Below are 17,034 nucleotides of genomic sequence, written 5' to 3' on the forward strand. Positions count from 1 at the left end.
TTGTTGCACAATGTATTCACTTCCCACTGGATGGTCACTCGTTGCAGGCTAACAAACGGGCATTAATGGACATAGCGGGTTTCCCTGGTGGTGTTGGTGTCATTGATGGCACTCATAGATTGTTTTTAACGCAAATTGTATGATTGTGGACGTCGTGGCCGAATGGCCCGGCTCAACACACGACTCAGAGACGCTCTTTGAAGAACGGTACGGTCCAATTGGCTGCCACCTGTTTGGGGACAGTGGTTACCGGACAAACCTTGGCTTCTCACTCCATACCTTCGTCCAGAAGCAGGACCACAAGTGAATTACAACAGATAATGTAAATAATGAGAGATTACAGCCTATAATGCATTGACATTAAGGAGCAGTTGGATTGTCTCATTACTTTTAGTGTCCCAAAAACAATTTTCAGCCATCTACGATTAGTTACTATTTCCAGCTTTTGTGTGCAACTGCTTTATTTTTTGTTTTGTTTGTGCACAGGCCCCATAAGAAATCACGAGCGTTGGTCGAGTGGGGTATTGAAACGCAGATTCCATGCGTTGCACGAGGAAGTGAGGCTGTCGCAAAGAAAGGTCTGCCAAATAATCTCCTGTGCAGTATGGAGGACGAGACGCAGCCGTTATCAATCCCAGTTGGGGCAGTCCAGTCATCACCACTGCTGCAGCTCACCTGTAGACAGGAGTCACAGTGTTTTTTCACAGATACCCCCCTTTCCACAAGCGCCTGGGGAGCGAGGGCATAATGTGCGAAAAGATCATTCTTTGCGATTGTGCGGGGGGGGGGGGGGGGGGGGGGGGGTGTCGTCATGTGCACAAAGAAGATCATTCTTCGTGAGCGCATGCGGGGATGGGGGGGTCATACAGAAACGGCACACCCAGCAGAGACCAAAACAAACACCCTTTAAAATATACATTTTTTTCACACCTTCAACAAAGTTGTACCACTGTGGTCGGTGCTACTGATTAAATACACAGAGAACATCTTTCCTTTCTCTTTCTGTTTCCCTCATCTTGTCTGTTTAAGGAACTCTTCGGCTTCTTAAAGTCCTCCTTACTACTTCTAGTGGTTTTCCACCTTTAGGAGCGCTGAGGGCTTAAGATGCTTTGTGAATTACTTTGATCTTAGTGAGGAACAATTCTGAGAAAAGTCTTCAATTTGGTGGAATTCTAAGATGTTTCTAAAGAGTGATGTCACTACGAGCTACTTTTAGCCTTAGGATGCTTTGTGGATATGGACAAGGAGCTCAGAGCATCTTCCTCTCTAACAACCAATCAGCTCTCAGCAGACTGCATCATACAGAGCAACAGGGTCAACCACTCCTCCTCATTAAGGTAAAAGTTACCTTCAACTCCTTGCTGAGTTACTCTGAGACAATTCTCAGTCACTTTCAAGCTAAGAATTCTTTACTAAGGGACTTTTAGTCTGAGATAAGAGTTCCCTGAGACGCTTCGTGAATACGGACACAGATTTACAGTAACTTCAGTGGATTATGTTGGATTAGTCTGAATGATCTGTGGCATCTCCTTCTTGGTATAAAAAAAAAAACCAACCTCCATATTTATAGTAATTTATGAGGCTTAAGCTGGATTCAACATATGTAAAGAGTCTTTTTTTAATGACAGGTAAAAACTGTGAAAACAGCTGAAGCATTTCAGCCAGGTAAAGAACTGGGATAAACTCCATATGTACAGTCATTTCCATGGTTTATGTTACTGGATTATACAGTCCTCATGAGCTGTGGTTGTTCAGTAGTTGGACTCTGAAGGAGCTGTTAGAGCTCCACGGTGTTCTGGAGGATCCTGCTCTTATGTCCAGTCTGTCCAGCTTGCTCCTGTCTTTGTGTCCGGAGAAGCTCCAGCAAACCTGTGTGTTACAGAGACACTCCCACAATGTGGTCAAATGTTCTTAACAGACTCCTGCAGACACTGTTTTAATGTCAAAATCCTGGATAGGAAGGCGTCACAGAGAGGAGCTCTCCGTCCAGATGGAACCCTGCTCCTCCGTGACAATTTCTCTTCTTGTAAACAGAGGAGGGTGTTCCCATCATTCAAATGGTGACGTTCATGTCTACTGTTGTTCAACAGGTATGGATCTGATGTACGAGCACGATGACTCTGAGAACATGGAGGATAGTTTCACAATCCAGTTGACTGACGGCAGACATGAACTCCACAGGAGAGTCGTGGTTACAGTCCTACCAGTGAACGACGAGCAGCCTCGTGTCATCAGGTTGGGTTCGTTTTCTGATCACTCTTCACGTGGCTGCTCATCGAAAGAGAAGTCAGCCTGACCTCGGTTTTCTTCTGTCAGGAACAACGGGCTGGTGGTGGAGCCTGGAATGACCAGGGTTATATCCAGCATTGCTCTGTTTGCTCAGGACGACGACAGCCCATCTTCAGAGGTCATGTACATATTTGAGAGAGTTTCAACACAAGGACTTCTTCAGCTTAAGGTCAGTGCAGCTCCATATACAAACTAAATGTTCATGGCAGCAGGATTTACTGTTCACGTTTCCTGCTCTGTTGACTTGATGGATTAGTTCTGCTTTAAAGTCATCACATAGTACATATAAAATGCTCCTCAAGGCACGTCTCAAAAGGCCTCTGAACACCGGGTCCCACTGGCCTGCTGGTGTGGCTTCGTCTCTGAGCCCAGTGGAACTGCTTTTACATGACTGGAGAAGGGGCGAGGGCAGATCTCTGGTGCCTTTAATCCAGACGCTTCTGATCAATGGGGCACTGCAACCTGGGAAGGTCGTCCATGAAAGGGAAGGACAACCCTGATATCAAACCCCCACTGCCTTGCGGCACACCCGGTCATGTGAAAGGCTTTGGGAGTCAACCCTGAGGAAACATCAGAGCTGAAGTCCCTTCTGTTTTCAGCAACATTCCGGAAGCCCCTACGACACTGTTGGTTCCAAACGGTACTGTCCTTGTCCGTTCCTTTGGATCCATCAGCAGTGTGAAGAGGAGGAGAGACCTGGTTCCTGTGCCTTTCTGCCATTCCATTTGCTCTTTGATGTCGGAGAAAGAGAAACAGAAAACGGCCTGATTTTCAATCTGACATTGAGAGACACAAAAATGCGAGATGGCTCGTCTTGTGTTCCTCGTTTGGAAATTCACCTTGGAAATTCCTCTTCCTCTTCCTCTTCCTCTTCCTCTTCCTCTTCCTGCTCCTCCTCCTCCTCCTCCTCCTCCTCCTCCTCCTCCATGTATAAATTTAATGGTACAAAATTCTAAAAATGTCTGTGGACGGCTACGCCAACTCAATAGTGGACATGACGGCCAACAGCAAGACTCCTCATGAAATCTCTGCACACCTGTGCAGCAGTTTGGTCGATGGGACGGTTTTCAGAGAGAAGTGTCTGAAGATGGATCTCCCAAGCAGAGCAAGGCCTCTCCACCTCTGTGACGGACGATCAACTCCCTGCCGCTGCCGCGGTGAGTAGTGTTGTAGGAGACGAACGAGAGAGCCAGATGGAAGGTCATCACACTTGAAGACGACCTGACAGCAGTTTACTCCCGCCTCCACTGTGGCGGTCTGTCTCTCCCGGATCTGCCTCACCAGCCACAGCTGACGCTGCTCCAGACCTGGACCCTCTACGGCCGCAGATCTCAACTGGGGCGCATCATCCGTGGGCCACCCCGACCAACGGAAGCCTACTGCTGCTCGTGTTGTCATGATAAACTGAAGTCTGTTGGTTTATCAATGTCTCTGTTCGTAGTCCCAAATCAAACAACGCAACACGAGAATGAGCAGCGATACGGGCCCAATCCTGGAAACATGGGGGTGAGAAACTGGATTTCTGGGCTCAAAACATCTGACATCAAAATGAACTGTTACGTACTTGAAACGTACATATTAGAAACCCACAGAGGCCAGAACGATTGGGCTTTTGAGCCATTAATGAATTTAATTTGATCTAAGAATTGAACTGTTACAATTCACCACATCATAACACATCAAGTACAAAATCTGTTTGTGCCAAACATGTTTCATTTAGTCGCTGATTAAAAGCCTCAATCAGACCTGATGTTTGGCTCAGCTTAGCCACACCTTATAAGAACTCATAAGAATCCAGCTTTCTCAGATCTCACATCATGGTCTCCTGAGCCTCCTGCTCTTATTTCCTTACACTCTGCTTGGCTCGCTTATCTCCTTGGAGTTGATGCCTCTAGCTGAGGAGGTGAGTATGAAATAAGTTTCCTGCCTGTGGCCTTGTGGCTGCAACAGATTCCAGTCTCTCTCGTTATCACACTTCCTGTGAGAAAATTCATGCATGGAAGGAATTTCAGCCAAGTGGCGTCAGCTTGTATTTCTTTGAATGTTTGTATGGAGGGTGACACTAACCCTTTCAGTCATCTTCTTGCTCCATGTGCTTCGCTTTGAGCCACCATAGAAGTGATGTTGGTTTCCTGTCGTGTGGTTTCAGTCTGATATGTGTTTTTCTGTTACAAAACTCAGGGACATATTTTCCAGCTGAATTATGTTCAATTTATCATTCTTGAACAAATATTATAGATTCTTTTTTAACGACAAGTTGAATGCAGGAATGTTCTTTACTTTGCTGACATGTTTTGGCTGCGTCTGCAGCTTCATCAGATGCTCCAAGGAAGCCTCTGAGGAAGACTTCAGATGCGACTCAAACATGTCAGCCAAGTAAAGAACATTTCTGTATTGAACTTGTCATTAAAAAATGATCTATTATAGACATACGTTCCAGTTTCATGGCGTTCTTTATGCCAGCAGTCATCAAAACACTATGAAGAAAGATTAGAATAGAGTTTTCAATGACAAAAATAGTCTTTGAGACATAGATGACAGCAAATTGGAGCTCCTCAGGCACCACAGAGGATCTGTAGATTTCAATTGTCTTCTGGCTTCCATTAGATGCTGACTCTCACTGTCCCAATTTCATCTCTCTGACTGACTGCTGTTTCTCCAGCTGTGTGCTCCCTTAAGTCTGTCTCTATCCTTATATGCTTTGACTCAGCCATCAAGCAGCCCACCAGAGAAAACTTCTGGATTTGTGTTAGACGGATTCAAGCGCAGTGGATCAGTTAGAGGTACGAGGTCCTGACTGCTGTACCTGGAAGAGATGCAGCAGTGGAAGGACTGGACATGGACCAGGAATCACTGCGCAGAGGTCTTGGTCACTGTTGGATGTTTTAGTCTGAGACATATATTAAGATTGTGACTAAGAACAGACACTTTAACAAGTGTTGCTTTCAGGAGATCCTGAGAGCAATGATATTAACCCAAGTGAACAGGAAATCAACCATGAGCACAAGAAGTGTCTAAGGATGAGTAAGGCCGGTGTGGCCTAAGGACACATCTGGCCAGGATGAAGTGTGGGAAAATGCATTGCAAGGCACAGGATGTGATCCTGATGAGACACAGAAGAAGGGAATATGACATCTTACAGTACTCTGGAAGGATCTTGCAATGCATATGGCTCCATACCTCACAGGTTTGTTGAGCTCGCCATTCAATTACATTGTTTTCCAGCCAAAGTCACAGAACACATTCTGGATCATTACGATCATGTCAGGCTATGAGTCACTACAGGTGCAAGAACAACAGATTAGCATTGGCTCAAGAAAGGTGGCTGGACCAGCTTAGCTATTCTTTTTAACCCCACCATGAACTGTCACGGGTATCAGACAGGACCCAATTGCAGGACTCTGAGGCAGTTTAACCAAGTCTTTATTTACAAGGACAGTACAGACTGATGAGAGATGCAGGTTACTCCTCAACCTGGGGCGCATAGTGACCTGGACTCCAGACAGAGATCAGGACTGACCAGACATCGATGACTAACAGACTAACAATGAACAAACACAGACAGGACATATATAGTAGGCATGGTAATGACTGCAGACTGGCTACAGGTGTGGAACAGGACCGCCCAGACACAGGCTAGGAGCCGCCTGACAGTAAAAACCACCTCGCCATCTACAACACGGGGAGGAGGAGGGGCTCTCGAGGAGGGAACCAGTGGGCTAACCCTGACAGGTCTAATCTTGGAAACATGAAAGTTCGGGTGGACACGAAGCGAGCAGGGCAAGCGAGGCGGACTGCATAGGGGCCAACAAGCTTACCTATTGGATAAGGTCCAATAAACCTCGAAGACAGCTTCTTCGCGTCTGAGCAGGTCCCGGGTGGAGAGCCACACACGCTGACCAACAGTGTAAGTAGGGGCAGGAACCCGACGCCGGTCTGCAAGCCTCTTACGCTCTGCAGAACACTGCAAAAGCCTGCTTCTGGCTTGAAGCCAAGCACGTTTGCATCGCTGCACCAACACCAGAGCTGAAGAAACACAAACCTCCGACTCCAAGGCAGGGAACAGGGGAGGTTGGTAACCATACACACACTCAAAGGGAGACAGCCCAGTAGGGAAGAGAATTATGAGCGTAATCTACCCAGACTAACTGCCTGTACCATAAAGCCGGGCTGTCAGAGACCAGACAATGAAGGTTAGATTCCAGCTCTGACGACAGCTTCCCAACCGCCTGCAAAACTCCCTCCAAAACCGAGACACGAACTGAGGCCCCCTGTCAAGACAATGTCCCTTAGGAACCCATGAAGGCGGAACACGTATGTCAGCATGACCTCTGCCAGCTCCTTGGCTGATGGGAGTTTCACTAAGGGCACAAAGTGGGCCATCTTAGAGAACCGGTCCACTACGGTGAGGATGGTGGTAGACCCTTCTGCGTCTGGGAGGCCAGTGACAAAGTCAATTGACAGGTCTGCCCATGGTCGGGTGGGTACCGGGAGCAGCTGCAACAGACCAGAGGGGCGAGACCGCGAGGTCTTGCTACGCGCACAGACAGGGCAAGCCCGGACATACTCACAGACCTCCCTGTTCATTCCTGGCCACCAGAAGTGCTGTCTCACTACAAACAGGGTGCGCTGAATTCCTGGGTGGCAAGACAGAAGGTTAGTATGGGCCCATTGAATCACACTACACCGTACCGGGGGACACAATCAGGCGGTTGGGAGGACAACCTGGCGGCACCGTCACCCCCTCCAGAGCCCGCCGAACCTGCTCCTCAATCTCCCACGTCACCGCCCCCACCACACAGGTCAGGGGTCAGATTGACGTGAGGGAACGAGGAGCAGGATCCGGTTTAAAGAGACGGGAAAGGACCTCAGGCTTCGCGTTCTTTGAACCAGGGTGATATGACACTACAAAGTCGAACCTGGTGAAGAACAGAGCCCACCGGCCCTGCCGCGAGTTCAATCTTTTAGCTGACCTGATGTACTCGAGGTTCCTATGGTCGGTCCATACCACGAAAGGCTGCGCTGCGCCCTCCATGTAATGCCTCCACTCCTCCAATGCAGACTTAATGGCCAGGAGCTCTCGATTGCCAGTGTCATAAATTCTGCTCAGCCGGGGTCAGCCACCTGGAAAACATGGCACATCGGTGCAGCCGACCATCTCCGATGCTTCGCTGAGAAAGCACTGCCCCGACACCAACATCTGAAGCATCCATCTTCACCACAAACTGCCTTCCTGGATCTGCAATACAAAGCACAGGAGAAGAGGTGAATCCCCTGATAAACTGCCAATAAAAGTTAGCAAACCCCAAAAATTGTAATAGTTGTTTGCGGTTACCCGGGGTTGACCATGCAGCTACAGCCCTGACCTTCTCCTTGTCCATCTCCACCCTCCCCTCTGAGATGATGTGTCCAAGAAATGAAACAGAGGGAGCATGAAACACACATTTCTTGGCTTTTACGAACAAATGGTTACTCAGAAGGCGCTCCAAAACATACCGAACATGCTTGACTGGCTAGATCAGAAGAAAAAAATCTAAACATCATCGAGGTACACAAACAAAAACTATTTAATGCATCTCTCAGAACATCATTGACCAGGTTTTGGAAAACTGTAGGAGCATTGCATAACCCGAAGTGTATCACCAAATATTCATAGTTAACTGAAAGAGTGTTAAACGCAGGTGATAAGCATTGCGCAAGTCCAGCTTAGTAAAAATGCTGATTCCGTCCATTCAAGACATCCATCACACGGCTGATCCAGCCAACTCCTACAGACGCTCCTGTGTCAGACCCCGGCGCCACCCCCTCCCCACGGACCCTAGATACTCCTCTCCCAGCAAGGAGCCCTTCGTTCCCCCACCAGAACCACATGCTGGGGAACTGGGCTCCTGTGACCAGTTCCTTCTGATGTGCTGCCTTGTCTTCGACCTCCAGCTCTCCAAGTATCCCTCTAATTGGGCCAAGATCGCCTACACCACCAACCTCCTGCAAGGGAAGGCGGCTCGGTGGGTGACGGCACTCTGGAACCACGACTCCCCGGTAATCCAGGGGTCCTGGACCCGCTTTACCAAGGAGCTGCAGAAGGTGTTCGATCAACCGGTAAAGAAGGGGGAGGCGGCACGGCGGCTCCTCTCCCTCTCCCAGGGCACCAGGTCAGCAGCTGACTACTCAATCGAGTTTCGGATCCTGGCGCAGGCGTGTGGGTGGCACGACGAGGCTCTCCAGGGAATCTACGCCCAGGGCCTCTCGGAGGGACTCAAGGACCAGCTGGTGACCCGGGACGAACCCTCCTCCCTCGACGACCTCATTGCGCTTTCCATCCGTCTGGACAACCGGCTGAGGGAGAGGCAGCGGGAGCGTGGTGCTCGCCGATCCTTCCCCACCGGACCCTTCTCCTCCCAGCTGACTCCCAGGTCCTCGACTTTCCTGCCGGGTCTCGGAGCGTCCAATTAAGGTCCATAAAGTTCTCATCTGCACCTGAATCAATGAAAATGTCAATGTCTAATGTGATGCAGTCATGCGCAAGTTTAGCCGGCGTGAGTCTTCTTAAAGGTGCAGTGGAGGAATTCTTAAGACTCACCAGGGCCCTCCTTAACCCAGGTGAGCCTGTTCTTTTAAAGGAAACGCTGCAGCTCTGTGCCCGTGCTGACCGCAGTACAAACACAGGCCGCTGGTCAGGCGCCGATGCTGCTCCTGCGTGGAGATGCCGGTGCGGCCAAGCTGCATTGGTTCTTCCGGAAGCTGTGCAGCACTCGGGACTTGCTCCTGCTGTGAGGTGGGGTGGAGAGGGGCGTGATCCTCTTGTGTGTTCGTGGCTCCTCTTCTCAGTGAATCTGTCTGCCTTTGATGATCACGGACCATCAGACGGTTATCCATCTTGACCGCCAGGACAATGAGGGAATCCAAGTCATCCAGGAGATCCAACGGGAAAAACTGATGGCGGACCTGGCTGGCCCACAGTGACGCATCATTCCAGGCGCAGTCTGTGGAGAGAGTGCGGAACTCAATCGTGTAGTCGATCACCAACCTTCTGCCAGCGCTCAAGCCGCCTCCTGTCCACCGGGGCGTCGATCAAAGATCTTTGACAGCACGTCTGCAAACTCACCCAGAGTGTCACACAGCTGGGATCGGCGGTTCCATTCAGTGGTGGCCCAAGCTTCCACTTGGCCAGACAGGTGGGAGATGATGCACGCTACCCTCGAATTCTCTGTTGGAAAAGCGCCTGGATGCATCTGTGACATCTGTCGCATGTGACCCATCCACTCTTTAAGGGTAAGCCTCAGCCTAGTCCCTGACATGAACATGATGATCAAATCAGCAGAACTCTAGTGCAGAGAACCATCGACAAGATCAGGAATCCACCAGTGCCCAATAAGAGCCTTTAATAATGACCAAGCTGTCACTCACAATTCTGTGCCAGGCAGTCGATGATCAGAGAAGCTCATTATCGGGACAAAGCTGTGATTTAAACCTTAAAAATCAAGGTCTCTCGTGGTCAAGAAGAGAAAAGTAGTGGACAAGTTTCATTTCTCACATCCCATCCATCACAGAGCAGCCAGTTCAGAGTGTCAGGATGCATTTCAACGGCAGCCTCAAAGATTCTGCATCTATCTAAAAGACCAGCAAAAAGTTCAAAGACCAACTGGCCCAGGTTGACACATCAGGTCTGCCAGGGAGGTTCAAGACCTGGATATGTCAGCATTCCATCTAAACACATAAGTTGGTCTCCTTTGGTCTCTGCTAGGGTACATAGTTCCCTGGACAATGGCTGAGGCAGAGGAAGACCTCACTGGGGAGGCCAACAGGTAGCCATCAGGCCCGAGACTGGAGCTGCTGAGAAAGTGACAAGGCGGCGATGGATCAAGAGAGCAGATCCATGAACAAACGCTGCAGGGACACAGTCTGGGGTCTGAACTCCCCTGTCAAGTTACCTAGGAGGGGCGTCAGTCACAAAACAAAGCTTAATTAAAGAAATTAATTATACCTAATGAATGAAAAGTTGTCAACTCCACCAAAAACTGAAGAGTTGTAAATTACTTCTGGAGACGTGGCGGCCATCAATGAAAACAGGTCATCCAGAAATTCATGGGTCACAACAAAGGCTCAACACACTCTACTGGACCAGATCCAGAAGCCTGTTATTGGATGGATGGATGGATGGATGGATGGATGGATGGATGGATGGATGGATGGATGGATGGATGGATGGATGGATGGATGAATGGATGGATGGATCTGGGCAGTGTCGTAGCAGAGTTGACTCAGTTAGCTGTTCACTGTGTTCTTGTTGTGTTGAGGCATCATGTTTGTCGACTGATCGTCTTTATCCGCTGATCACTGACTTTCTAAATTGTTTTAATATGTACGTTAATCCTTTTTCTCTCTTGAAGTCTTTTATGATGTATTTCGATTTTAGAGAGCCTTTGATTCTGCATCAGTCAACATGAAGTGATTGATCCTCTTAAATGTTGGACCTTTACTTTGCAGTTCTTAAAGCTGCTGCCGCTTGTTTGTCCGTCTGATTCCAGGAGACACTTGACTGGGTGACGCTGACAGACGGGACGAACTGTACCCAGGACATGGTAGACATGAACCTTCTGCGCTACGTACACACCGACCTCCACGCTGCCAAAAAGGAGGATTTCTTTGTTTTTCACTTACTGGATGGAAAAAATCGCTCACCCTCACAGCACTTCCACATTCTGGTAAAAGATCTGGAAAAAGGTATTGTCATTTTCATTTCAGTCAGTGGCGTTTCTCGATGTTTCAACACTTGGTGGGGCAAGATTCTATTTCAGGTCTAGTGACATCACTGAATTCCAAAGTAAAGAGGGTCCACACCTTTTAGCCGCATTATAATAGCCATATAGGCATTGATCCAGTGGAAATGTTGAGCTTTGGATATAGCCCATCAAAAAAAATTAAAAACGAATTAAAAAAAAAAAAAGTCAAAGATTGGATTGGAACCAGGTCTGGCTAGTTCTGACACGGCAGCTCAGCCATTCGGCCACAGATAAAACTATTAATTTATGAGATCCTTAAATCCTTTATACACACTGCATGGTGAGAGAGGGGCGAGCTACACTAGTGTAATACACACTGCATGGTGAGAGAGGGGCGAGCTACACTAATGTAATACACACTGCATGGTGAGAGAGGGGCGAGCTACACTAATGTAATACACACTGCATGGTGAGAGAGGGGCGAGCTACACTAATGTAATACACACTGCATGGAGAGAGAGGGGCGAGCTACACTAATGTAATACACACTGCATGGAGAGAGAGGGGCGAGCTACACTAATGTAATACACGCTGCAGGGAGAGAGGGGCGAGCTACACTAATGTAATACACACTGCATGGAGAGAGAGGGGCGAGCTACACTAATGTAATACACACTGCATGGAGAGAGAGGGGCGAGCTACACTAATGTAATACACACTGCATGGAGAGAGAGGGGAGAGCTGCACTAATGCAATACACACTGCATGGAGAGAGAGGGGAGAGCTACACTAATGTAATACACACTGCATGGAGAGAGAGGGGCGAGCTACACTAATGTAATACATACTGCATGGAGAGAGAGGGGCGAGCTACACTAATGTAATACACACTGCATGGAGAGAGAGGGGAGAGCTGCACTAATGCAATACACACTGCATGGAGAGAGAGGGGAGAGCTACACTAATGTAATACACACTGCATGGTGAGAGAGGGGCGAGCTACACTAATGCAATACACACTGCATGGTGAGAGAGGGGCGAGCTACACTAATGTAATACACACTGCATGATGAGAGAGGGGCGAGCTACACTAATGTAATACACACTGCATGGTGAGAGAGGGGCGAGCTACACTAATGTAATACACACTGCATGGTGAGAGAGGGGCGAGCTACACTAATGTAATACACACTGCATGATGAGAGAGGGGCGAGCTACAGTAATGTAATACACACTGCATGGTGAGAGAGGGGCGAGCTACACTAATGTAATACACACTGCATGGTGAGAGAGGGGCGAGCTACACTAATGTAATACACACTGCATGGTGAGAGAGGGGCGAGCTACACTAATGTAATACACACTGCATGGAGAGAGGGGCAAGCTACACTAATGTAATACACACTGCATGGTGAGAGAGGGGCGAGCTACACTAATGTAATACACACTGCATGGTGAGAGAGGGGCGAGCTACACTAATGTAATACACACTGCATGGTGAGAGAGAGGGGCGAGCTACACTAATGTAATACACACTGCATGGAGAGAGAGGGGCGAGCTACACTAATGTAATACACACTGCATGGAGAGAGAGGGGCGAGCTACACTAATGTAATACACACTGCATGGAGAGAGAGGGGAGAGCTACACTAATGTAATACACACTGCATGGAGAGAGAGGGGCGAGCTACACTAATGTAATACACACTGCATGGTGAGAGAGGGGCGAGCTACACTAATGTAATACACACTGCATGGAGAGAGAGGGACGAGCTACACTAATGTAATACACACTGCATGGTGAGAGAGGGGTGAGCTACACTAATGTAATACACACTGCATGGTGAGAGAGGGGCGAGCTACACTAATGCAATACACACTGCATGGTGAGAGAGGGGTGAGCTACACTAATGTAATACACACTGCATGGTGAGAGAGGGGCGAGCTACACTAATGTAATACACACTGCATGGAGAGAGAGGGGAGAGCTGCACTAATGCAATACACACTGCATGGTGAGAGAGGGGTGAGCTACACTAATGTAATACACACTGCATGGTGAGAGAGGGGCAAGCTGCACTAATGCAATACACACTGCATGGTGAGAGAGGGGCGAGCTACACTAATGTAATACACACTGCATGGCGAGAGAGGGGTGAGCTACACTAATGTAATACACACTGCATGGTGAGAGAGGGGCGAGCTACACTAATGTAATACACACTGCATGGAGAGAGAGGGGTGAGCTACACTAATGTAATACACACTGCATGGTGAGAGAGGGACGAGCTACACTAATGTAATACACACTGCATGGAGAGAGAGGGGCGAGCTACACTAATGTAATACACACTGCATGGAGAGAGAGGGGCGAGCTACACTAATACACCATCAGTGTGGATCAGGAGAAAACCTGAAGCAGAACCAGGAGACTAATAACCTGGAAGTACAGTCCTCACATAGTAAGTATAATCTTTATATGAGAAAGTTTTATTCACAGACAAGTAAATATTGTAGATAATCTAAGAGAATTAATAACATACTTTGAATGCAGTTGTTTCTGATGACACCAGGTGGCGCTCAGCCCAACCTGCCCCTGATGAGTCGCCCCTGATTTTAGTATTCAATTAAACATACAAGGTCTGAGGTAAATATCAACATCTCATTGTTTTATAGCAGACGAAGTAAACGGCAGTCAGAAATAAATAGCCCACATTGCCGATGTTTGATTTTCAACTCTCCAGTTTTGATCAGAAGCACATCTGGAAACAGCTGTGTGTGATACCAGCAGCTCATCAAGAGCTGGCAGCCATAAAGCTTTGGCCGCTCCGTGGTCATTTACTGGAACCTTCTTGTCTCTTTGCAGGAAACATTGCCGTGTTCATAAAGTCACTGACCGTGAACCGAGGCGATCGAGTCCTCCTCACCACGGACGTCCTCTCAGCTACAGACGGCAGTGACAAACCAGAGGAGCTGCTATACCTCATCACCAGCCCGCCGCTGCACGGCTACATCGAGTACATCAAACATCCTGGACTTGCTATCGCCTCCTTCAGTCAGATGGACGTCGCTGCAAATGTCATCGCTTATGTTCACAACAACCAAGCCAGTGCAGCGACGGAAACCTTTCAGTGAGTTTCACGAAACACTTAAAGTTAACATATACTTAATGCTTATTGGCTGACAAATGACACACATTGCTGAGCAGTTCTAAAGAATATATTATAAAGGAAGTTTAGACTTCAGTGAGTCTAGTTCCTCGATCAGCTTCACATGTGGGTATTAACTTTGTTTCTTGTTTCTACAGACACAGTCTGCTCATAGATAGATTCGTAAATTGGCTGCAAAGCTTCTTTTCCGGGACGATTAAGTCTGAATGCGAAGCTGTGTGTTTCGTATGTATTTTGTTGTTTTGGTCACGTTTCCTCAGTTTTGTCATAGTTAGTGTTTTATACTTGTGTTGGGCTCTCACAAGACCTCAGAGAGGTTGTTCACTTTGATACTTATTAATCATTATCGATAGCCAAACTGCCAAATGCAACATAAATGGTTCTTAGTGATCCTTATGAGGAAAGAAATCCCGACACTTGATATTATTGGGTCAACTCAAATTGTCTTCACGGTGAATTTCAGTTCGACTTAATGACAGTTATCGTTTGTGATTGTGAGGTAATGGGTCCTTTAACAGACTCACTTCGTCTCAGCCGGTCACACTTATTGTCTTGTCCTTGATTTTAGATTCATCTGCAACCAAAGTGAAACAGAAATGAGCGAATCTGTCATAACCTACTTGCTTCTGGCCGATGGGCTAACACCGAGTCTCTGTGTTTGAACAGGTTTGTTGTCAGTAATGGTAAAACCAGCCTAAATGGAAGCGTCAGCATTGTGGTGGAAATGGTGGACCGCATGCTGCCGTCTCTGTCCGCCAACCGAGGCTTGACGGTGCCTCAAGGCTCAGCTGTGATCCTGGGCCCGGACTGCCTCTCCCTGTTGGACCCTGACACGCCGCCCAGCGCCTTGACCTTCGTCGTCCGGCAGCCTCCGCAGTACGGGAAGCTCTTCTTATCGGGAAAGACTCTGACCGCTGGCTCAAACTTCACCCAGAGCCACATCGCGGATCTGGAGTTAATGTACAAACACGACGGGGGGCCGTCACAAATAGACCGGTTTGGCTTCGTGGCTGCGGACAGCACCAATCGAGGCTTCCTGCTAGAAGGGCGGCTACACTCCGAGCCAGTTTTCTTTACGATTCAGGTACGTGGAGAAGTGTCTTATTTTCTAGAATTGGCTTGTGCCATCATGTTCTGTTGTCTTTACCAATATTACAACGATTCCAACGATTTCCATGGCGCCATGGTGGTTTTAGTTGGGAACCTGGGGTGTTAATTAACCGTCTTGTGATTGTTTCCATACTAATAGATTAAAGGTTTATTAATGCTTCAATTAAACATGTTTACAAGTCGGAGGTTTTCTCCAGAAAAAACCTGCTGAACCAGAATGAGAGGACAGAGAAGTGAAGGAACGTGACGGAGGGAAACAAGCCAACAGACACAAGTGACTTGTGATAGTGACACATCAAAAATCTCAGTATCCCTCCATCTAAACCTCCATCAGTCTGAACCTCCATCAGTCTTAACCTCGACCAGTCTGAACCTCCATCAGTAAACCTCCATCAGTCTGAACCTCCATCAGTCTTTACCTCGACCAGTCTGAACCTCCATCAGTAAACCTCCATCAGTCTGAACCTCCATCAGTCTTTACCTCGACCAGTCTGAACCTCCATCAGTAAACCTCCATCAGTCTGAACCTCCATCAGTAAATCTCCATCAGTCTGAACCTCCATCAGTCTAAACCTCCATCAGTCTTAACCTTGACCAGTCTGAACCTCCATCTAAACCTCCATCAGTCTGAACCTCCATCAGTAAATCTCCATCAGTCTGAACCTCCATCAGTCTAAACCTCCATCAGTCTTTACCTCGACCAGTCTGAAACTCCATCAGTAAACCTCCATCAATCTGAACCTCCATCAGTAAACCTCCATCAGTCTGAACCTCCATCAGAAAACCTCCATCAGTCTGAACCTCCATCAGAAAACTTTCATCAGTCTTAACCTCAATCAATCTGAACCTCCATCAGTAAACCTCCATCAGTCTGAACCTCCGTCAGTATACCTCCATCAGTCTTAACCTCCATCAATCTGAACCTCCATCAGTAAACCTCCATCAGTCTGAATCTCCATCAGTAAACCTCCATCAGTCTTAACCTCCATCAATCTGCACCTCCATCATCCATCCATCCATCCATTGGCTACCGCTTTATCCGGGGCCGGGTCGCGGAGGCAGCAGTCCGAGCAGAGTTGCCCAGACTTCCCTCACCCCAGACACTTCCTCCAGCTCCTCCGGTGGCACCCCAAGGCGTTCCCAGGCCATAGAGAGACATAATCCCTCCAGTGTGTCCTGGGTCTGCCCCGAGGCCTCCTACCGGAGGGACATGCCCGGAACACCTCCCTGGGGAGGCGTCCGGGGGGCATCCGAAATAGATGCCCGAGCCACCTCAGCTGCTCCTCTCGATGTGGAGGAGCAGCGGCTCTACTCCGAGCTCCTCCCTGGTGACTGAGCTCCTCACCCTATCTCTAAGGGTACGCCCAGCCACCCTACGGAGGAAGCTCATTTCAGCCGCTTGTATCCGAGATCTCGTTCTTTCGGTCATGACCCATAGTTCATGGCCATAGGTGAGGGTAGCTCCCCCTTGAACTGCAACCTTATCGTGGTGGGGGAGTTTGAGCACCCGAATGACCCTCAGAGCTATGTTGCCGGGGGGCTTGCCCCCCCAGTAGGGTCTCCCAAGGCAAACAGGTCCGAGGCGACGGGTCAGACTAAAAGCAGTTCACAAGACCCCATGGACACAATCACAAGGAGCAAGGTGACGTCGCCCGGTTTGGCGCAGCCGGGGCCACACCCTGGAGCCAGGCCCGGGGTGGAGGCTCGCGCGCGAGCGCCTGGTGGCCGCGTTCTTGCCCGCG

At 48.6% G+C, this 17,034-nt stretch overlaps 1 protein-coding gene across 1 annotated transcript in view; it reads left to right on the forward strand.

Annotated features, from left to right (window-relative positions):
• Positions 1-17,034, forward strand: part of frem1a (Fras1 related extracellular matrix 1a) — a 63,837-nt gene that overhangs the window by 31,936 nt on the left and 14,867 nt on the right. The window contains exons 21-25 of the mRNA XM_080518798.1: positions 2,091-2,235; positions 2,317-2,458; positions 10,818-11,013; positions 13,879-14,143; positions 14,849-15,266. Coding sequence (XP_080374924.1) covers positions 2,091-2,235; positions 2,317-2,458; positions 10,818-11,013; positions 13,879-14,143; positions 14,849-15,266 — 1,166 coding nt within the window. The remainder of the gene's footprint in view (positions 1-2,090; positions 2,236-2,316; positions 2,459-10,817; positions 11,014-13,878; positions 14,144-14,848; positions 15,267-17,034) is intronic.

This window comes from Blennius ocellaris, assembly GCF_963422515.1.
Source record: "Blennius ocellaris genome assembly, chromosome: 23".
In the NCBI taxonomy this organism is placed as follows: Eukaryota; Metazoa; Chordata; class Actinopteri; order Blenniiformes; family Blenniidae; genus Blennius; species Blennius ocellaris.